At 42.4% G+C, this 24457-nt stretch overlaps 1 protein-coding gene across 1 annotated transcript; it reads right to left on the bottom strand.

Moving 5' to 3' along the window:
- Positions 1–3109: 3109 nt before the first annotated feature.
- CCT5 (chaperonin containing TCP1 subunit 5) lies at positions 3110–24423 on the bottom strand. Its single transcript, XM_053592989.1, has 11 exons — positions 24128–24423; positions 18997–19057; positions 17684–17848; positions 16362–16560; positions 13445–13637; positions 12922–13071; positions 10484–10603; positions 9325–9510; positions 5114–5251; positions 4491–4671; positions 3110–3452 (listed from the first exon to the last, which is right to left on the bottom strand). Exons 1-11 carry the CDS (start codon positions 24332–24334, stop codon positions 3325–3327), a joined length of 1728 nt encoding a protein of 575 aa, XP_053448964.1. The 5' UTR covers positions 24335–24423; the 3' UTR covers positions 3110–3324.
- Positions 24424–24457: the final 34 nt, after the last annotated feature.

Consider the following 24457-nt stretch of genomic DNA (forward strand, 5'->3'; position numbering starts at 1 on the left):
TGAGCAAGTGACTTGGTGCATTTATTTTTCTAATTTGGTCTTCAGGTCTCTCCAGAGAGTGCCTATGAACTCTAACCCTGGCCTGCTGGTTGTGATGTTTACAGCATGCCTTTCCCTGGACACTTTTTTGTCCTGGTGATGGATGGCCTGGTAACTAAGTGTCCAACTGTGACCAGGTGCTCCTCTCCCAGTAAGCTTGTTTGTACTGGCAGAAGCGCTCGTCTGACCTGTTTATTCTGACCAAGCTAGCTCTAGCAGAGTCCTGACCAGGATGGTTACGTTTGGGTGGGTTGGTCCAGTGAGACCCAGAAAACTCAAAGGAGCATATGAAATAACTGAAGCAGTTCATTATTTACAGCCCCCCTGGACCAGCAGAAATGGGGAACCACTCAGGACACTAGTGCCCAACCAGTGGGTGGAAAGCAAGTGAGCAAGGGACCTTAGGGCCCAAGACTTTACTGGGTCCAGGGTGTTACCAAGTAGGTCTCACATGAGTTCTAATAGAGAGATTTAGAGAAAGCAAGCACTAGCTGGGTGGGGTTACGGCATGACCGAGGGGAGTCACCGTGCGTATCAGCAGTCCATGTGGGGTGGGGTCAGAGAGGCTGTCTCTAGCTGCAAGGGGTCACCAGGAAGTAGTGTATGAGCCAGATGTCTGTATTGGGCACCTTGAGGAGCTGGGAAGAGAACAACTGTGCTGAGAGTAACTAAGCCCTGTTTCTGCTATGGTGATGTGTGCTCATTTTTAAGATTCAGCGTAAGAGCAATGAAGGTGAAGGCAAAAAAAAAAAAAAAAAGCAATGTTTTTTTTTCCTCATGTACATTATCTTAACTTTTGTTAACATTAAAGAAAATAAAAACAAGGAAAATTTTAATCATACAGAGGGTGCCAAAAAATGTACACACATTTTAAGAAAGGAAAAAACTGCTATTAAAATTATAATACTCAAGTCACAGTTTACTTCTGCAATTACAAGATGTGCTTAAATGTGACTGGTATTCATCTTTTGTTACTAGTATATATCGAATATTCCAATTTTTCTTAAAACATGTATCCATTTTTTGGCACCCTCTGTATCCATGATTTATCACTTACATTGTATCAGGTATTCTCAGTAACTTAGAAATGAGTTAAAGTAACAGGATGCATAAATATGCAAATATACCATTTTATACCTGGGACTTGAGCATTGGTGGATTTTTGTTACCTGTGAGAGGTCACAGAACCACTTCCCCACAAATACCAAGGGACGACTAATTAAAGGACATTTAACAAACATGATATCCAGCAACTGCAGGAGTTGGGAACACCAGGAAAGTATTGGGTCTTGCATGGGAATGTAGCCTCTGGGTCAGTACCTCAACTTGCTTTTACTACACATGAGGAAAAAATGGGAGCCACAAACAATGGGAAACTTGAGTGATCTGGAACTTACAAACACTAGGAACGTCTGTGAGGCTCATTTTTCAGAAAAGGGTGGAAAGGTTCAGTGGCTTCTCTGATAAAACCATATACTCAGGACCAAACGGTGCTGTGAATTCTCAGTAGCTACCAGTCCATCCATCCTTGTAAAGGAACTCATTCAAACTACCACGTCAGAGGTATGTACCTAGGTGGGTCTGACCTGAATCTAAACTTGAAATGGTTGTATTCTTAAGCTGCACCCAGAATGTAGTAGTACAAATTTTAATAATACTGCTTTAGCCTATTTTATGATTAAATAGGTTGTATACTCAGTAGGTTTTAAGCTTTCAATATTCAAGTGTATAGTTCCACACACAAACACTAGTAGAATGGTGCTAACACTTATCCCTAAATCCACGGGTTATTTAGCAAAACGCCCAATATATTAACATGCAGAGAAACCATAATGACCCAATAGTTAGGACTGGTAAGTGTCCAGGTTTACACGAGAGAGCAACACTGAAGGATGTCACATACACCAATTTAGACGGCAAGAGTTTCCATTTCTAATTCTAGGGAATCTGACCAGATCATGACTCAGTGAAAACATTCTTTCAGAAAATCCAGAGAATCACACACAAGCAATAGCACAATAGGGTAGGGGTATGTTGGGAACTCTGGGGTCAGACTTACCAGGACTGATTTGGCTCTGCCACTTAAATGGTGATGAGATGCTGGCAAATTATCAAAACTCATTTGTAAGATGTGAACAGTAGCAATGTATCTACTTCGCTAGGCTGAGAACTGAAACAATCCAGTTCTCAGAACATGTCCTGGCCCATAGTGAAGGCAATGTCACCGTTAGTTAACCCTGTTTTACTAAGCAGGATTCAATCACTCTCCTTGTACATGGTAATTGCAAGGCATTTCTTCCTGCCCAATCTGCAGGTTCTCCCTCATTTTCTACAATTCACTCTAATCTGCACTTATTTTGTTTCTCTGATAAAACTGGGTTCTTGATACTGGAGAAAATTAAAAAACAAACAAACAAACAAAAAAAAACAACTGCCCTTCTACGCACTTGCTGATGGGACACCTCTGTACATAAACTGACTCGAGTTCAGGGTGGGGTTGGGACCAGAGGCTCACGCCTGTAATCCTATCACTCTGGGAGGTCAAGGTGGGTGGACTGCCTGAGATCACAGGTTTGAGACCTCAGCTCTAAAAATAGCTGGGAGTTGTGGCGGGCACCTGTAGTCCCAGCTATTCAGAAGGCTGAGGGAAGAGAATTGCTTGAGCCCAAGAGTTTGAGGTTGCTGTGAGATATGAAGACATAGCATTCTACTGATGGTGACAAAATGAGACTCTATCTCCAAAAAAACCCCCCAAACAACCCACCCCCCCACAGCTCTCAACATTATAACACCTTAGTTACATCAGAGTAGCCCAGTAATAGCATAATTCTATGGAAATGCTCATTTATGATGGATCTCTACAACCAAAGGGCCTACCTATTCGGATAGGAATTAAATCAAGCCCACATTCCATTTCATACTAAAGCAAACCTTGACGACTCAATGTTTAAGCTGTTAAGATAATTCCTACAGGTTATTTACAAACAAATGTACTCAAACCCCTTCAATTAAGGCAGCATTTAATTAATGTTACCATAAATGTTTCTCAAACCTGAAAAGATGATAAAGGTTGTTCAAAGATTCTTTAATACAACGAATACAAAAGTGTGTGACCCCCACAATTACACAGCTTGGAACAAGTGAAACTATGGTTACCAAATAGCTACTTTTATTATAACATCTACAGTGTCTGAAAAAGGATGTAATAATAAATAACTGTAGATGCATCACAAGATACCCATCACAATAGCGGCTCTCACTACGTGTTATACTAGTTTTTTCTTTTTACTCTTCAGATTCTCCAGGCTTACGAATGTCATCAATCTTCAAAATCATTCTAACCATTTGTGTTGCAAGCGATATCTGTTGCTTTTTGCCAATCAAAGTTTCTATGACATGTTGTTGCTTCATATCTGCAAAACACAAGAAAATCAATTACCCTAAAACAGCATACATATTTATATCAATAACCTGCTCTGATGTTGATTTATGGAATCACAAACTTAAGAAATACCAAGGAGGAGGATGTTAATCTTAGTTAGATTAAATTTTCAGATGAATGTGATTTCATTACTTTCAAGGACATTCTGAAATTTGAACCCGGTTAAGCTATTGGGGAACTGAAGGGAGGGGAGGAGGCTAGTCTTCCCAATGATTAGCTGAAAGGTGAAACTTTCAGTGACATCTCATCCCACAACGTAACCATGCCCTAACTAGTAAATCTGAAGTAAAATTATATTGTACTTGAAATGTAAAATATTTCCAAGACCCAGAAATGCTAAATTTTAGTACAACCAGGCATTTAAGTAAAAACATTAAATATTTGTCTGACAGGGCAACGCCTATGGCTCAGTGAGTAGGGACCCGGCCAAACTGCAACAAAAAAATAGCCGGGCATTGTGGTGGGTGCCTGTAGTCCCAGCTACTCAGGAGGCTGAGGCAAGAGAATCGCCTAAGCCCAAGAGCTGGAAGTTGCTGTGAGCTATGACGCCACAACACTCTACTGAGGTGACAAAGTGAGACTCTGTCTCTAAAAGAAAAAAATTTTTTTTGTCTGATGAAGAGTTACTTTTATTAAGACCTTGGGATATTGAGTATGAAAAGTAGAATATACCTATGCAGTTCTAAGATTCTGTGATTACAGAACTCCAGATATGGCTTAATTAGTATAGAAATCCCTAGGACCACTGTTTCAATCAGCTAAACCTATCCTACCTTTTCAGCAGCTGAACTACGCAAGGGATTATAGCCGTTAGAGTCGATCACATTTAGAAAACGCAATCTGCAGACAGAACCATATAGTAACTAAAAGTCCATTTCAGAACTGTTTTATATGTAAAGTATACTTAAAATAAGATAGCTTCATAGCATATACCACAGTAATGTAATACATAATCATTCAATTTAAATAAAAATCATAGCCCTATAGAAGAATCATGACAGTTCCTCACCATTCGTGCCCTTGTGCAAACAGTCAATTCCAAGAGCAGGGTTCATCTCCTTCACTTGTCTGGCTCGAACTTCAGTCATAGTCTGGATAGGATTCATGCCACTGTTTTCAGAAAGGGCCATGGGGATGACCTCCAGTGCGTCCGCAAATGCTCTCATGGCATACTGCTCCAAGGTTGGGCACTAGAAGGGCACAAGTGATAAGCACACTTGGCAGAACCAGACAAAACCTCCAGCAGCAACTGGGAAATACAATTCTTGTTCTATACTTTGAAAGGGTGAGTTTTAAGAATAAGCTAACAGAATACTGAAAAGTCACTACAGAATAAGGATACAGGGCATACATGTGAAAAATGTGTCAGAACAAAGCAATACTTACTGCTTTAAGTTATAGTATCACATTAATTTGCATTTCAAATACCATTAAGACTGCAGAGATTTATTACTATTTCAAGGATGCAATGGTTAGAAACAGCTGAGGAATTCTAGTGTAGGATAACCCAAACCTGAGTACACAGAGGGGTCCTACAGCTCAGATGCGTTGTTCATTATGAGTCCAGCCCCCCAATCTCCCCACCAGAGATGCCTCTTTCACTCATCTTTACACGAGCATCATGAATGTCACCTTATCTGCCTCTCGGCTAACTGCCAGGGCACACGATATCTCAGCAGCCCCTCCTCCATACACCACACGATTATCACGGATGAGATTTCGGATGACACACAGAGCATCATGAAGGGATCGTTTTGCTTCCTCAATGATCTGGGAAAAATAGTTTTTCCAAATTAATGTGGTTAAAAAACAAAGACCATATGATTCTCTCAATTGACGCAGAAAAAGCTTGATAGTATCCAGCATCCTTTCATGATCAGAACAATTAAGAAAACAGGCATAGAAGGGACACTTCTTAAACTGATAGAGGCCATCTATAGCAAACCCACAGCCAGTATCATATTGAATGGAGTAAAACTGAAAACATTTCCACTCAGATCAGGAACTAGGCAAGAATGCCCACTGTCTTCACTGCTATTCAACATAGTAATGGAAGTCTTAGCCATTGCTGTCAGGCAAAAGAAGGCGATCAAGGGTATCCAAATAGGGTTAGGAGATCAAACTCTCACTCTTTGCTGATGATATGATCCTATACCTGGAAAATCCCAGGGACTCAACTAAAAAACTCTTAGAAGCGATTAAGGAATAAGCGATTAAGTAGTGTCTCAAGATACAAAATCAATACTTACAAAATAAGTAGCTTTTATATATGCCAACAATAGTCAAGCTGAAAATACAGTCAAGGACTCTATTCCTTTTACAGTAGTGCCAAAGATGATGAAACATCTGGGAATTTGCCTAACAGAGGACATGAAAGATCTCTAGAAAGAGAAACTCAAGAAGAGAAATAGTTGAAGTTGGGTGGTGCCTGTGGCTCCAGCTACTCGGGATGCTGAGGTAGGAGAATCGCCTAAGCCCAAGAGCTTGCTGTGAGCTGTGACGCCACAGCACTCTACGGGAGGCAACAAAGTGAGACTGTCTCTTCAAAAACAAAAACAAAAAAAAAGAAATAGCTGAAGATGGTAACGAATGGAAAAACATACCATGCTCATGGCTGGGAAGAATCAACATTGTTAAAACGTCTATACTACCTAAAGCAATCTACAAATTTATTTATTCATTTATTTGTTTTTGAGACAGAGCCTAAAGCTATCGCCCTCGGTAGACTGCTGTGGCATCTCAGCTCACAGCAACTTCCAACTCCTGGCTTAAGCGATTCTTTTGCCTCAACCTCCCAAGTAACTGGGACTACAGGCACCCACCACAATGCCCAGCGTTTTTTTTTTTTTTTGGTTGTAATTGTCATCGTTGTTTGGCAGGCCAGGGATGGATTTGAACCCACCAGCTCTGGTGTACGTGGCTGGTGCCTTGAGCTACAGGCTTAAGCCTTTTTTTTTTTTGTTTGTTTTTTCAGTTTTTGGCCGGGGCCGGTTTTGAACCCACCACCTTTGGTATATGGGGCCGGCACCCTACTCCTTTGAGCTAGAGGTGCTACCCCAACCTACAGATTTAATGCAATCCCTATTAAAGCACCATTGTCATACTTTAAAGAGCTTGAAAAAATAGTGCTTTGTTTTATATAGAATCAGAAAAAAACCTCGAATAGCCAAGACATTACTCAGAAATAAAAACAAATCAGGAGGTATAATGTTACCAGACTTTAGGTTATACTATACATCTATAGTGATCAAAACAGCATGGTACTGGCACAAAAACAGAGAGGTAGACTTATGGAACAGAATAGAGAATCAAGAGATTAACCCAGCGACTTATCGTCATTTGATCTTTGATAAGCCTATCAAAAACATTCAGTAGGGGAAAGACTCCCTATTTAACAAATGGTGCTGGGTGAACTGGCTGGAGACCTGTTGAAGACTGAAGCTGGATCCCCACCTTTCACCATTAACAAAAATCGATTCTCACTGGATAAAAGATTTAAACTTGTGCAGCACCTGTGGCTCAGTCGGTAAGGCGCTGGCCCCATATACCGAGGGTGGCGGGTTCAAACCCAGCCCCGGCCGAACTTAAGGAAAAAAAAAAAAAAAAAGCCGGGCACTGTCGCGGGTGCCTGTAGTCCCAGCTACTCGGGAGGCTGAGGCAAGAGAATCGCTTAAGCCAGGAGATGGAGGTTGCTGTGAGCTGTGTGATGCCACAGCACTCTATCTACTGAGGGCCATAAAGTGAAACTCTGTCTCTACAAAAAAAAAAAAAAAAAAAAAAAGATTTAAACTTAAGACATGAAACTAGGGCGGCACCTGTGGCTCAAAGGAGTACGGCGCCAGCCCCATATGCTGGAGGTGGTGGGTTCAAACCCAGCTCCAGCCAGAAACTGCAAAAAAGACATGAAACTATAAAATACTAGAAGAGAGTGGCAGGGAAAACACTTGAAGAAATCAGCCCGGGAGAATATTTTATAAGGAGGACCCCCCTGGGCAATTGAAGCAACACCAAAAGTCCATTACTGGGACCCGATCAAACTAAAAAGCTTCTGCACAGCCAAGACCACAGTAAGTAAAGCAAACAAACAACCTTCAGAATGGGAGAAGATTTTTGCAGGTTATGCTTCCGACAAAGGTATGATAACTAGAACCCACGGAGAACTCAAACTAATCAATAACAATAACCAACCCCATTTCTACATGGGCAAGAGACTTAAACAGAAACATCTCAGAAGGGTGGCGCCTGTGGCTCAAGGAGTAGGGCGCCGGTCCCATATGCCAGAGGTGGCGGGTTCAAACCCAGCCCCGGCCAAAAAAACAAAAAAAAAACCCACCAGAAACATCTCAGAAGATAGGCACATGGCCTACAAACACATGAAAAAATGCTCATCATCTTTAATCAGAAAAATGCAAATTAAAACTACCTTGAGATATCATCTGACTGCAGTAAGAGTAGCCCACATAACAAAACCCCTAAACTATAGATGTTGGTGTGGATGAGGAGAGAAGGGAACACTTCTCCACTGTTGGTGGGAATGCAAGCTAATACGACCTTTTTGGAAAGAAGTTTGGAGAACACTCAAGGAACTAAAAGTAGACCTACTGTTCGACCCTGCAATTCCTCTACTAGGTATGTACCCAGATGATCAAAAATCATTTTACAACAAAGACGCTTGCACCAGAATGTTTACTGCAGCCCAATTCATAATTGCCAAGACATGGAAACAGCGCAAGTGCCCACTGACCCATGAATGGACTAACAAATTGTGGTATATGTACACCATGGAGTACTATGCAGCCATAAAAAAGATGGAGATGCCACATTTTATGTTTACCTGTATGGAGCTGGGACATATTCTTCTAAGTATTTCAAGAGTATGTATTGGGGGCGGCACCTGTGGCTCAAGGAGTAGGGTGCCAGTCCCATATGCCGGAGGTGGCAGGTTCAAACCTAGCCCCGGCCAAAAACCAAAAAAAAAAAAAAGAATTAAGAATATATATTGGAACAAAAAGTATCCAATATACTCAAAACTACTATGAAATCAATATATAATCACCTACACATTCATATGAATGGTAAAACATAACCATAGTCCAGAAAGTAGGAGGGAAGAGGAGAGAGAGAGGAAGAGAAGGAGGGAGGATACTTGGGGGACCTCACCTAATGTGCACGGTGCAGTGGTACATTTCAAAACTATTGAGTATAAGTGTGATGGATGTGTTAATTAGCGCAATGTAAGCATTTCACATTGTATACCAAATCAGTACACTGAACCCCATAAGTACATCAACGTACAGTTATGATTTAATAAAAACAAAACAACCCCAAATTAATGTAGTTAAGATCTATTCACGTCAGAGCCAAATCCTAAAAGCAACTCCTTAGAAACAAATAGAGAGGGTGTGCCATACCATTTCCATGGTCTTTACCATCAGATGATTTACCACATCATACCTTTCCTCCTAATAACACAGGTGACAAATGCAGGCAGCCACAAAGACTCATTCAGGACGCATGATCAAGCAAAGGAATAAAAAACTGACAAACCTCACATCATTTTGTTTTATCACAATTTGCTAAAAGTTCATTCTCAGAGCAGAACCACTCTCTGAGAGAGATCACCAATGGTTGTTTACTTGGGTTCTGTTTCTACATAAGGCACAGCAGAAATGTGCCTTGTGAAAACAATTTAACACCATCTTCAGTAACTTACACATCACTGCTTCCTTTGAGAAAAAAGGATTGTCTTACGGCAACTATATTGTAGTTAAACACATTACAAGTACAAAGCCACAGTATGTACCAAATCAGAAAGAATGCAGGACAAATAACTAAATTCTCACCATCTTATTTCCTCCTCTAATGAAAATGGTTACAGCTCTGGAGTTCTTGCACTGCTCGATGACCAGCATTTTGTCTTTGGTCGTCCCAAATGAGATTTCTTTTACAAGCCCAGCAAAGCCCAGCTTCTCGGGTGTGAGCTCTGAGAATCGGGGCACGATCCGCCCTCCTGTTGCGATGGCAATTAGCTAATTGGGACATTAAAGGATAAGATAGTATTGGTGAACACTTAACTTTCAAAATTGGGCCACCATGAGTTAAACTTGATTGAGGACCATCTCATTCACTGAATTGCTGCCCTCCTCTGGCCAAAACGTTTCCAGCTGACCCCAGAGTACCTTGTTAAATGAACAAGGTTCTGAAGAGCGAGGCATCTTGGTCTGGTTTTGGGTTGCCCAGCTCTACCACCCTGCACCCATACCCTATGCTCACGACCCCACTTTCCCTCTGTGCAGCTTTCCCCTCTCTGGGAACCCAGAGGCACGTTCCCTGCACTGGGTTGCAGTGAGAACTGATGACACACAGTGTGTGTCTGTGACAGCTGTTGGTATTTGGCTGATGTGGGAGAGGAAGAGACCAGTTCTTCCTGCCCCAGAAAGCCAATGACAGGTCACGGCCAATATCCATGACATAGAGAAAGCATTTAAAATGCCAGGAAACATCAGTAAAACACAGCATTGTTATTCAAACAACATAAAAGATTCTAGCACTTTATTCTCTGTTAGCTCATCTTCCTCTAATCTGACAGAGCTTTGGCATAACATGGTTATTATTAACTTATTTTTTTGAGACAGAGTCTCATTACGTCGCCCTTGGTAGAGTGCTGTGGCGTCACAGCTCAGCAACCTCTAATTATTGGGCTTAAGCGATTCTCTTGTCTCAGCCTCCCAAGTAGCTGGGACTACAGGCACCTGTCACAATGCCTGGTTATTTTTTTTCCCTTTTGTTGTTGTAGTTGTCACTGTTGGTTAGCAGGCCCAGGCAGGGTGTGAACCTGCCAGCCCCATGTATATATGGCCACGCCCTACCACTGAGCTAGGGGCGCTGCCCATATGTGGTTATTATTTAAGCCAAATGCTATCAAAGCAGCCCCTAAATACACACATGCACAGTGTGCTCTCTCTACCGTCTAGAAAGGTCTCTTCACTTAAAGCTTCCTACCTCAATTTCAGGTCCTCCTACCCAACGAACTGCAGGCAAGTTATTCTGAAGAAGTAAATGATTTGCCTCATCATCAAAGCCCCACTGACAAATTGCTAGGTTAGCACCAGTTTCTTTGATCTGGGAAAAGAAATACGACGATTATGTCAAGACAAAGTAGGCATTTGTTCTGTTATACAGTTTGAAAAAAGGGGAGATGCACAGTTGGGTGTGTAAGGTGGGTGCATTAAAATAAAAAAAGCACAAAAAAGGCAAGGAAGAAAATACGTAAGTGCCTACTTTTCTATCAATTCCAAATTCTATTTTTTTTTTTTTAATTTATTTTTTAGTTTTTGAGATAGAGTCTCAAGCCGTCACCTTGAGTAGAGTGCCGTTGCTCTCAGCAACCTCAAACTCTTGGGCTTAAATGATTCTCTTACCTTAGCCTCTCAAATAGCTGGGACTACAGGCGCCCACCACAACGCCCGGCTATTTTTTGCTTGCAGTTGTCATTGTTGTTGGGCGGGCCTGGGCTGGATTTGAATCTGCCAGCTCTGGTGCATGTGGCTGGCGCCCTAGCTGCTGAGCTACAGGCCCCAAGCCTCAATTCCAAATTCTAAATAATGGACGTGTATCAATGAGGATCACCTCACTTTCCACATTATGCTTTAAAAGCCACGATCAGTTTATGCTGAACCTTACTGTTACATACTGTGAAGCAAAACAAATAAATGTGTCAACAAAGCTAATACCCTCTCCCCACTCCAGGGATGAAAAGGCTAAAAGCTCTTCCCTGTCACAAATCCTCAGGAAGCAGTATCATCTGTTGTGTGTTTTAAACAGAGTATCATGACACACTTCTCTGCAACTTGCTTTTGTCACCTGAGTGAACAATCCTCAGTGGATCGATAAATAGACACACAATGGTTTAGAGACCCACAGAGGCAATCCTGCTTCTAGTAAGAAACACCTCCCACGTGCAAATAAAAAGCTGACTTCCCAATCAGAAGGTAATGATCAGAGCCCATCATACCTCTCCTGGTGACTACTGCACCTGGTTCCTCAACTTGGGTTTCCACCCAAGCCTCCAGATCATGTACCACTTCCTGGCTATACCCCTCCTTCCATCTCTGACCCCCTGGAGCTGTCCATTAACAGCAGGCTCCTTAAGCAATGTTTCTGTCACATTCTTGCTGTGAACAAACGCTTGCTATCCCCTGAAAACCGTCCCACCCCTGTATTTCTCCTCTTATGGTGGCTAGTCTTCTCTCAAGATCAGAAGGGTCCTTCCTACTGCCAAATCTACAATCCTCCTCTTTGGGTCCCCTGCTCTCATTCTTTAAAATTTTAGTACCTCGTCCCATCAATATTCCTTTCTCATTCTTGGCAACCTGCATGTCACCAAATGCGGTGCATGCAGTACCCCTGGCCTCTCAGTTACCTTTGTCCAGCTCGCGTCAGCCCGCATGCCGCTGATGCTGCCCCAGCAGCCCAGACAAGGGGCTTCTGTGTACAAACTCCTGCCAGCACGCTCCTCTCTCAGGCTGGCTGCTCCTTGCATAAACCAGACATGTTCTTTCCTCAGGGACCACCCCATCTTTCCTCGGCTGGAAGGTTCCTCACACAGAGATGCTTCTTTCTCTCAACACAACTCTCTGTCCTGGACAGGCCTTCTCTGGCCACTAAGTCACAGCCTCACCCATGGCTCCCTTATTATGTGCGTTAGGGCAAAAGTTTGGCTTTGGTCACTACTGTTATCTCTAGTACTCAGTATGTTGCTTGCTACAAAGATATTACGTATCAAGAAGAAATAAATTTGATGACTTTCCTAAGAACAGACATTAAATTAGCCTCTAGTCTGTTTGCTAAAGTAAATAACAATCTTGCCAGTACCGACGTTCATGTATTCTTGAGTACTGGTGCTTTGAACTCAAGGACAGGGTCCCAAAACAGCTGTTACATCAAAAAGCACACACTTCTACATCAAGGTCTTTACAAGACCATACTCTTGACTGATTTGAACAAAGAACTGGGATTGCTATGAGTGCATTCTGGTCTAATTCCAGTTATTCAGTAACTCTTTGGTCTAAAAGTCATACTCAAAGATCTTAGGTAAGTTGGTAGCCCTGTTAAAAGTATCCAGAACAAATAAATACAATCAGAAGCACAGCTCTAGGGAACAATGCCAACTCTCTCAGGTACCCTAAACATACTACCATTCTAAAACAAAATTAGACTTCTTTCCCTTTTATACCTTTCTGTGCCATTTGATTTTTTTCTCATTGTGTATGTTTATTCCTTTTAGAATTTAAAACTAAAGGACTATGCTGTTAACGTGTTATTTGTAGCCACAGAAGAATCAAGATAATAATGTAGTCACATACTAATTACCTGCACCCAACTACCTGCACAGTTTAGGGGTTTAATTTCAGGCAGGACTATGGTTAAGACCCACCCACCTGCTGAATCATTTCTTCAAACTTCTCCTTTTCGTATCTCTGGAGGGCTCTGTAATCTTCCACAGAGGTCACATCCAGCTTGTGCTTTGTTTTTGGCTTAGGTGGCTCAAATGGACACGTGAGAATTGCAATCTTAGCATCTTCAACTTTCTAAGGGGAAAAATAGACATTTATTTTTTTATTTTTTATTTTGAGACAGAGCCTCAAGCTGTCACCCTGGGTAGAGTGTCATAGCATCACAGCTCACAGGAAGCTCTAACTCCTGGGTTTAAGTGATTTTCTTGCCTCAGCCTCCCAAGTAGCTGGGACTACAGGTGCCCGCCACAATACCCGGCCATTTTTTGGTTGTAGTTGTCACTGCTGTTTGGCAGGCCTGTGCTGGATTTGAATCCGCCAGCTCTGTGTATGTGGCTGGCCCCCTAGCCGCTTGAGCTACAGGTGCTGAGCCAAGAAAAATAGACATTTTAATTGGTGAGTTTAAGAGTTACAAAACTGCGTGAAGCTGTGAAAAGCAATGGCTTACTTTTGGCATCTGTGGGTGACTAAAATCCTTATCCACGATCACACCCTTAATAAGTTTTGTGTCCTCCAGTCTCCCGCCAACTTTGCCTTCTACTTTGATGAGTTCAAAGTCAACGTCTCTCCGCTTCATATCTGCCACAGTGAGGACAGCATTCACAGCAATCTCGGCCATCTGTCGGTGACAGCTGTTGACCCTGATGAAAACATCCCAGAACAGACTTTTCACATTCACTTCACAAATACTACAAGCAAAGTAGATCGCATGAGACTCACAGATACTAATAATGTTCAGAGCCTTTCAGAAAGCAAGCCGTTAACACTCTGCATATTCGAGAGTTCAGAACAGAGATTCTTAACTTGTGCTCAATGGACCCCTAAAGATGACCACAAACTTACGAAAAAAAAAAAAAAAAAAACACAAACTTTTTTTTTTTTTTTTTGAGACAGAGCCTCAAGCCATTGCCCTGAGTAGAGTCCTGTGGTATCACAGCTCACAGCAACCTCCAACTCCTGGGCTCAAGCGATTCTCCTGCCTCTGCCTCCCAAGTAGCTGGGACTATAGACACTCGCCACAACGCCTGGGTATTTTTTGGTTGCAGCCATCATTGTTGTTTGGCAGGCCCAGGCTGCTTACATTTTGTTTTCACGAATTCTAACTGAAATTTACTATTTTCATCCATTATGAATGTAAATAAGGGACCATGGTAGCATGCCAAGAACTAAGATCTTCCTACGATCCCATTACTTTTTAAGAATACTGTTACTATTGGGCAGTGCCTTTGGCTCAGTGGGTAAGGCACCAGCCCCACATACCGAGGGTGGTGGGTTCGAAAACGGCCTCAGCCAAACTGCAACAAAAAATAGCTGGGCATTGTGGCGGGCACCTATAGTCCCAGCTACTCAGGAGGCTGAGGGAAGAGAATTGCCTAAGCCCAAGAACTGGGGTTGCTGTGAGCTGTGATGCCACAGCACTCTACTGAGGGTGCCTGAGATGCTGTCTTAAAAAAAAAAAAAAAGAATACTGTTATTATTATATTTTACACATTCAAAATAAAATGGGAAAGATAATCACCCAAGAAAAGCAGACCCTATCTCAATGAGGAGCAGCACTTAAGGGAAGTAAGGCGCACTACCTTTTAAGAATTCCCACCAAGGCCAGGCATGGTGGCTCATACCTAGTAATCCCAGTGCTCTTGGAGGCCAAGGCAGATTGATCGTATAGCTCAGGAGTTCCAGACCAGCCTGAGCAAGAACAAGACCCTGTCGCTACTAGATGACAGCTTGAGCCCAAAAGCCTGTGGTTGCTGTGAGTTATGATGCCACGGCACTTTACTAAGCCAGAGTGAGACTGTCTTAAAAAAAACAACAAAATCCCACCAAAATACAATTACAGATGTGGGGAATGTTACCTTTTTTGGAAGCTTTAAAACATTTGAATAGATTGCTCAATGAATTTCCTTTGGAGTCAATAAAAACCATGGGGGAAACCTAGCACTTGAAATACAGTGTCTGAAATCTTAAGTAACCTAGAAAAGAAAACTGTGAAACTAAAAATTTTGTTATTATCCCAACTAGATGACTTACAAGGTTTTGCTTTATACTGAATACATTTGGCCATTTTCAGTTGACTTGAACATTTTCTGTAGTAAGGACCAATACATACTTGGGTTTTATAAAAACTTGGAAATAGAACAGGGCCAACTTATAAAGCAACAATAAAATAAAATTTCTACATTTTGGTCAGGCGTGGTGGCTCACAACTGTAATCCTAGCACTCTGTAAGGCTGGGGTGGGTGGCCTGCTTGAGCTTAGGAGTTCCAGACCAGTCTGAGCAAGAGTAAACGTCTCCACTAAAAATAAGAAAAAATTAGCTGGGTGTGGTAGGTGCCTGTGGTCAGGAGGCAAGAGCCATCAGTTAGCTCAAGAGTTTGAGTTTGCTCTGAGCTCTGATGCCATGGCACTCTACCCAGAGGGACAGTGAGATTCTATCTAAACAAAAAAAAAAAAAAAATTTTTTTTGGGGACATTTCAAGTAATGGTAATACCTTCCTTTCATAAGAAAATAGTGCTATACTTGTCAGAGAGGACACCTCTAGGGTAGTTACCCTTGCCTAAGAGCCAGTCTCAGCTAAGACCTGTAACCAAAGGACAGCTGGCCCCACTGAAGGCCTCTGCTGACCCAGGCTGTTGTGGCTATCTCCCAGCAGGGGAGAAGGCAACCCAGACAGTTTTGTGCATTTCCCCTAGCTACTCTAAGTTGAGACTACTCTTTTCTTCTTGCCCTAACAGCTACAGGCACACAAATGAAAACACCTCTCACACTGATACCAACTTAAAAATATTGTGTGATAAAGCACTTTATGCTACATTATACCAACAGACCATCTGTCTTTTATCACTGTTCAAAATGAGTGTGCCCCTTGGCTGAGGTTACTGAGGCACTAGGAGGCAGGAACTGGGTCTTTGTGCCCTTAAGACTTGGCAACAAGCCTGGCAAATAGTAGGTAACATACAAGTGTTGAAAACACCCAATGTAAGTGAAATTCAAGATCACTCCTCCTTAGTACATTAAAATTTTACATCAGTAATTTCGCTAATGAATGAAAAGTAGAATCCCCCTTGCAACAAAATGGTCAAAAGAAGAGTCCTGAAAATTCACACATAAGATCCCATCTACTTGATTATTTATGTAGCTGATCCTGCTAAATTAATTATATATTTTACAAATATTATCAAGGGAATTTAACATACAAACCTGGAAATTCAGCTCTCAACTAAAATACAAGATACATGTATTTACAACTATATTAAAACCAAAGCAAACCAAAATAACAGAAACTCATGAAATCAATATGAAATCATTTTAGGCAAACAGTTTTCTCTACAAATGCTTCATTGCATCTTCTAACAAAACGTACACTTTGGAGCCCAGTGTGGTTTTTGCAGTCTGAATCAGGGGCTCAGTGTCCTTCACGTCAACAAGGACACTGTCGCTGATCTTGTCCAGGTGCTCAATAGCAATGCGGGCAGCCTGCTCATAGCCGTCGGCTATTCTGATCGGGTGAATGCCTCGGTCTAGCAGCTGCTCGGCTTCTTCCAACAAGGCACCAGCCAGGACTGCAAACAAGCCAACAGACCACCAGCTTAGGAAAATGCTGAAAGTTTACTTTTAGTATCATCAATGCAAATGTGATGCTACCTTGGAAATAAGGTTCCAGAATTAAGCTAGATTTTTTTTTCTTTAAGCTAGATGTATCTTAGAAGCGGAAGCGCATATTTAAAAAAGGGAGCCTCCTGCTTTTGTTCTGAGAGGTCTATTAGGTTTCCTTTTGTAGACAGCAACATTCAACTCGCAGTGAAGTGGAAACTGTAACTAAAGAATGTAGGTAGAAGGAGTATTTTTATAAAAATGGAAAAAATACATTATATTTTCCTGGTCTAGGGACTTCAGTGAAATTTCAGTGAGATTCATCTTAGTGGTAAGATGATTTCAAAATTTACCCACATACATCTTCCCTTCCCCTTATTTTACTGCTACAAAGATGAGGTTTGTTTGAAATCTGTGGCTCTCTAAGCACACCAAGAACAGTCCTTGGTACAAGATGGTGTTGAACAAATATTTGTCATCAAAGAACTGATATTTCATCTGCAGAAAAGATAACCCTAAAGATCAGCTTTTTATCTTAAAACATTTCAAACCTTCCAAAAAAAGTGCAAGAGCAGTATACAATGGGCACCAGTTTACTTCTGAACATTTTGCCATGTTTTCTCTACGTGAGCATACTCTTCTATTTGAGAATCAGTTGTAGGAATCATGACCTATTACCCTGAAGTATTTGCATACAGCCGAGAGCATGTGTCTGCAATGCAGTTTAATTATCACACCTAGAAAAACTCAACATTGACTCTACAATGTCATACATAATCCATAATCAAATTCCTCGCCTTGTCCCAAATATCTCTTATAGCTTAAAAAACAAACAAAACCAAGTTAGCATCCAATTTATTGTTACATGTTACAGTTAGGTGTCATTTCTCATTGCCTAATTACCCCCAGCCTCCTTTCTGTTCTTTTTCAATACTGTCAGTTTTGAAAAGTTTGTACCACTCGTCTCGCAGCATGTTCTACAAATTTTGGTTTGTCTGCTCCTCATGCTGATTCATAGTTAACATTCTCCCAGCCATGCTAGCCCTATGATCTTAAGCAACCCCTCTTAAAAAGGATATTGGGCCTGCTTACCAACCACTCCTGTGGTTCCATCGCCTATTTCATCATCTTGTGATTTGGACAGTTCAACCATCAGCTTGGCAATCTGATGATCGACATCCATCATGCTTAAAATGGTGGCACCATCATTAGTTACAGTCACATCGCCATCCTTGTCCACCATCATCTTATCAAGGCCTACAAGACAACACAGTTTAGAAGGCTTTTAGGCAAAAAAAATTTGGGTGAACTACAAAAAAGGTTTGATTTCTTTTCTTTTCTTATAAAGCAGCTGTGCTGAGAGTGAGCCCTGTGTGGTTGGTGCGCTAAGACACGCACTGCCTGTGCAACTAGTGGAGCTGACAGACGACGCCCTCAGCGAGATTCGCTTCTTGGCAGGTTTTAACAGTGAGAAATGGAGGATGTCTATGTGTGTGTGCACGAGGCACTCTCTGCCTGAGGTCTGGGGACTTGCCCTTAGGCAGAAGAACAAGGAACCAGTCCCCCGTCTGTAGCCTAGGAAACAGGCCTTCAGCACAACCTGGTTTGATTTCTTGACCTTGCTCCTAACCTATGCAAATTATTATAAATAAATCAATAAATAAAAGATTATCTGCATGATGACATTTTTAGATCAGCTAATGTAAATGGCAACAAATTATGATGCATTACTAAATGTAGTATTAATCCTGAAAGACAACAGTTGTGATTTAGAAAATGCTAATGAAATGACGTTATGTGGGCTCAGCACCTGTAGCTTAAGTGGCTAAGGCACCAGCCACATACACCAGAGCTGGTGAGTTTGAATCCAGCCTGGGCCTGCCAAATAGCAATGACAACTACAACCAAAAAATGGCCAGACATTGTGGTGGGTGCCTGTAGTCTCAGCTACTTGGGAGGCTAAGGCAAAAGAATTGCTTAAGCCCAGGAGTTACAGGTTGCTGTGATGGCATGGCACTCTACCCCACGGAGACAGCTTGAGGCTCTGTTTAAAAAAAAAAAAAAAAGACTCTCTCTTGCCTCAGCCTCCCAGGTAGCTGGTATTACAGGTGCCCACCATAATGCCCGGCTATTTTTTTATTGCAGTTGTCATTGTTGTTTAGCTGGCCCAGGCCAGGTTTGAACCTGCCAGCCTTGGTGCATGTGGCTGGCGCCGTAACCACTGTGCTATAGGTGCCGAGCTGTATATATGTATAATTTTACATCATATATGTAATGACAATGTTTAAGAAATCTGGAATACACCAAAAAATTGTGGCTTATTAGGTTCCACTCTCCCATTCCCTTTCTGTGGAAGTCTATTGACTATTTTATGCTTTAAAAAACAAAGACTGTTGGACTCTTACCATTTGGTCCAAGTGATGTTCTCATTGTATTTGCTACAGCCTTTGCTGCCATTATATGAGACTACATGAAACAAACAGAAAAAGTGAATATTAAGTCATACACGTAATTTTAATAGTATATAAGTGATGTTTACAAAAATTCACTTATGACAGTTTTTATTCTCTAAAAACTTCTACATTTAAGAAATAGGTCTAAATTTAAGCATAACATTTACAACTACTAGTTTCAACAGGTCATTTCAACAGAAAAGAAAGAGAATCAAGTGCTTTGTATTACCTCATGTAGCCCTCAACACATCAATGAAACATGTTCTTTTTTTTTGTTTTTGGATATAGTCTTTCTCTGTTGCCTTGGGTAGAGTGCCAAGGCATCACCATAGCTTACGGCAACCTCAAACTCTTGGGCTCTAGCGGTCCCCTTGCCCCAGCCTCCCCAGTAGCTGGGACTACAGGTGCCCACCACAATGCCTGGCTGATTTTTCTATTTTCAGTAGAGATGGAGTCTTGCTCTTGGTCAGGCTGGTCTGGAACTCCTGAGCTCAAGCAATCCACCAGTCCCCAGAGTGCCAGGATTTCAGGTGTGAGCCACCGTGCCTGGCCAATGAGGCAGGTTCTTTTAGCACCTTATTTCACAGTTGAGAACAAGAATAGTCTGATATTGACATGATAGGTCTCAGAGGACCACTTTGTAACAGTCATCCCTTGGTATCCATGGGCAACTATTTCCAGGAACCCCTGAAGATACCAAAATCTGCAGATGCTGAAAAGTCTCTTGTATTCTGCCCTCTATACCTGTGGTTTCTGGATCCACAGATATGGAGCCCAATAAACATACACCATCTTCACTGTCACACCATGGTTTCCTGCAGAAACATACACTTCCCATATGTGGAAGTCATCTTTGCCTATCAAGAGTTTTTATGAAAGAAGGCAAGTTCCGGGCATTGCCCTAGCTCAGTGGGTAGTGCACCGGCCACATACACTGAGGCTGGCAGGTTCGAAACTGACCTGGGCCAGCTAAACAACAATGACGACTGCAACAAAAGAATAGCCCTGCATTGTGGTGGGTGTCTATAGTCCCAGCTACTAGGGAGGGTGAGGCAAGAGAAACGCTTAAGCCCAAGAGTTTGTGTTGCTGTGAGTTATGGAGGGGTTCCCAACGCCATGGCACTCTACCGAGGGCAACATAGTAAGGCTGTTTAAAAAAAAGAAAGAAAAAAAAGAAAAAAAAAGAGGCAAGTTCTGAAAAGTAGCTAAGAATTTAGTAGTAGTGATTCTGTGTGGATGTACACATTAGGTGGATTGCTTTTTCTTTTTTTTTTTTTTAAGACTTTTATTTATTTACTTGTTGTTGTTGTTGCAGTTTGGCCAGGGCCAGGTTCGAATCCACCACCCTTGGTATATGGAGCTGGCACCCTACTCACTGAGTCTCAGGCGCTGCTGGATTGCTCTTTCTTAACCTGATTGTTCTCTTGCCCTAAAAAGCTTCCTCTGTTCAGCTGAAATTCCAATAATTTTACCTAGAGATCAAAGTGAACTGGTTCCCTACAGGAAGGCAAACAGCTATCAAAGATACTGGAATAAGTAAGTTACCTGGTATTTTTTTCTTTGAAATCTGGGTAAAGCACTGTGGTATCACAGCTCACAGCAACCTCAAACTCTTGGGCTTGAGTGATCCTCTTGCCTCAGCCTCCCAAGTAGCTGGGACTGTAGGCACCTGCCACAGTGCCCACCTAGTTTCTCCATTTTTAGTGGAGACAGGGTCTTGCTCAGGCTGGTCTCAAACTCCTGGGCTCAGGTAATCTACCTGCATCAGCCTCTCACTTAATATTCTTTTCTTTTTTTGCAGTTTTTGGCCAGTTTTACCTGCCACCTCTGGTATATGGTGCTGCCCACCTAATATTATTTTATTACCACACCTAACTACTAACCTGATTGACAGATATAAATTATTTTTTAAGGAGGAAGGAAGAGGCAGAGAAGAAAGGAGGGAGGAAATCTGGCCTTGGTGCTCAGAAAAGTTGTCCTGTATATTTCCAGAGAGGAGTCTAGACCGGTAGTTCTCAACCTTCCTAATGCATTCCTGTGGGTCACAGTTGAGAACTGCTGGTGTAGACGTTAAGGCATCAGGCATCATGGTTCAGTTACATTATGAACTAAACAGAATTTTGTTGGCTTGCCTGTGAACTTTAACCCCTATTTTGTTTGGGGTTAAATAAACTTTTAGAACACAACTCCCTCCTAAGCCAAGTGCTGCTTGCATTAGAACACATTTTTTTTTTTTTTTTTGTAGAAAAGGGTCTTGCTATGTTGCCCAGAATGGTCTCAAACTCCTGGCCTCAAGTGATCCTTCAGTCTTGCCCTCCCAAAGAGCTGAGATTACAGGTGTGAGCTGCCACACCTAGCCCTCCTTGCAATTTTAAGGCAAAATATGTCTTGGCTTATAATATTTCTTTTACCGTTGCCTTCTGTTTTTTATACATTTTTGTTTTACCTCTTTTAGTTGCAAGTTTTATGAGGTCAGGGCCCAAGTATCTACCCCAAACTTCTGAGCCTCAATACTCAAAGCATAATCACCCAGAGCAGCCAATTCTTGGAGAGTATTGAATATCCATATTACCATCCAAATGGGCCATTGGCCTAGCAACATTTGAACAGGTTAATCTACAGAGAGTAGTTTTGGGAACTCAGGGAATGCTAGTTACAACAATCTTCCTATGGAATGTCCTATCCCTCCATTTTAAATTTAGGCCAATAGCATCAAAACACTGAAGCTAACCAAGCTTGAAAACATCCTACTTACACACATAAGTAGGCCCATTATTTCCTCCAAATGTCGTTTCATTTCTATTTTTTGCCATTACTAACCTAACAGATTCAAAGTAGCCTACTGAATTCTAGGATCTCTTATCTCACCTCTCATTCCACATTTCTTACCAGTCCCAAAGGCTTAACAATTCCCCAGGACCTTAACAGTCAAGTTCCAAAGCTGCAGTTTTTTCTTCAAAGCCCTTGGTGATAATACACAGCTTCCTTCCATGGAGGATGGTTTAGTTCCCCAAACGTGTTTTCTATTCCCTAAGGAACTTATGCACTTAGGCTCTCCACCAATCAAAATGCTGATTGTCTTTTCAAAGCTGTGCTAATGCTTGTGTTTGGGGAAGACTTCTGAGGCCTCCAACCCGGCAGGTTACAAAATACACAAAATTCATTAGGTCTATAAAAACACTGGTAATCTGTAAAATGTATTTTGAATGGTATGTCTGAATAATGGAATTATAATAGCTACAAGGAAATGGTTCTTAACTAGGGGCAATTTTGTCACCCAGGAGACACAAGTGAGGGGAGTGGTATTACTGACATTTGGTAGGTAGAGGCCAAGGATAATGCTAACATCCTGCACAGGACAGGCACCCAAAACAAAGGAGGATCTGGCCCCAAATGTCAGTAATCTCAAAGCTGAGAATGTTGTTTTAGACCACTGCCTTTGACTTAGAGAGGTGGGCTTGAATGGTGGCACTGTTCTTTGGCAGCCATGTGACCTTAGGCAATTTTTTAACAGCACTGGGCCCAAGTTTCCAATTCTGTAAAATAATACCCTCTGAAGTGAGGATTAGATGCAAAAATGCATGTAGGTAGAAGAAAACTGCTGGTGCAAAATAATCCGGACCTTTAATTACATTATTGTGTTTGGTGTGTATACTGGATGTTTGTTGTATGTACTTTCTCTGCAGGCCCCTTGAAGTCAAAGTTATTGAATATCTAATACAAGGAGCTTGAAACTTTTTCTACAAAAAAACCAAATACTGAGTATCTACTATGGATCAAGCAGAAAAAACCAAATACTGAGTATCTACTATGGATCAAGCACTATGTAGCCACTCTAACTTCCTCCCTTTTATACCTGCCATCCTCAGCTGACAGGTGTCTATCACCTCCATTGGAAAACAGGGCATAGAGTGGTTGTGCACAAGTTTCAACTTGTCCTAAGTTAAACAGTTGGGGGAGAACCATCTTGTTTTTAAGTCTGTGTAAGCAGAACTTCACGACTCTAAATAAACAGGGACGCCTCAGAGCTTGGGGCATGAATGTTATATACAAAAACATATGGACTGACTTACAAGTGCGTCCAACCTGAAGCCCAAGGGCCACATGCTAATTTTGTGAGGACTTTTTTGTTGCTTATCTTCGATGTCAGATAATCACAGTAAGTACACACCAACTTTCTTTTGCTAATCAGCTTTCGTTAATTAGTGTTTGTGTATGCACTGTGTAGCCACAGACAACTCTTATTAGTGCAACCTGTGGCAGAGAAAAAAGGCGGCTGGACATGTCCCACTCAAACCCTCTTGATGGTTCTCCCCACACTATCACCTCTTGATCCTCAATCTAGGAATTCAATAACTCCTACCTTCGGGAAGTATTCTAACTTTAAGGAGCCTGTGGTCCATTAAAACCAAGTACCTCCTCCACTCTACAACTTTCTCTGCCTCCTCTCCCTGCAATGCTAACTCACTCTCCAACTCTCACCCCATCTCTGATCCGAATGCCATCATGCTCTATCAAACGTGTGCGGGGCCGCCCTTTCCGTAACCGGTCATTTTGACCATACACCACCTCGTATTATCACTATGTGCGTCTGTTTTTCAATCTTACAACAGTTTTTCCCATCTTTTAATTAAGGGTGTATGTTCGTCTTTACAGCAGCGCATCCAGGAAAGACCACTCAAAAACGAAATGCCTCGTAAATGACCGAAGTTTTACGCGCGAGGACGACGACAAGAGGGCTGCTGCAGGTACACCAGCTGAAGGTTAATGAGCAGAGGCCTAACCGGAGAGGTGGCCCCGAGCACCTTCCCCGCGCGTTGTGCTGGAAACTCGGCTGGACCCGCCGGGCAGGCTGCCCCACCCAACTCGCGTTCGGTCTAAAGGCTTGTACGCCAGCTCTCCCGAGATCTGACAGCGGGGACAGCGGGGTGCGTGACTGACGACCAGAGGGGACACCCGGGAAAGAAGATTCTCGCTTTTTCCCGGGAGCACATGGCACAACCGCTGCTAAGCTCGCGCAGGCGCAGAGCGACTGACACCACCTCTTTCCCTCATTTCACCGCGAGTGTCCCGGTCCCGTTACCTTGAGGGCCTCCAGTCCCATAAGACGAGACTTGCGGTCCTGATCCTTGATGATGAGGAAAGGGCGCCCATATTCATCGAAAGCGAGGGTCCCCACGGACGCCATGGTGCAGCAGTCGCGCGAATTACTTCCTCGCAACCGGCGGAGACCACCCCGGAACCGAGGACTCCCCTTCCTGTCGCGGAAGGGGGTCAACAGCTGGCGCATGCGCAATACACAGGGTGCGAGACTTAAGTTTCAACCGAGACTAATTTCACGCTAGATAGTACCTTCTGGAATCAGCGGCCCTTGGCAGCTTCTACCATTCAAGAAGCCGTAGGGGGGGGTTGA

The sequence above is a fragment of the Nycticebus coucang genome, chromosome 1, assembly GCF_027406575.1.
Source record: "Nycticebus coucang isolate mNycCou1 chromosome 1, mNycCou1.pri, whole genome shotgun sequence".
Taxonomy (NCBI): Eukaryota; Metazoa; Chordata; class Mammalia; order Primates; family Lorisidae; genus Nycticebus; species Nycticebus coucang.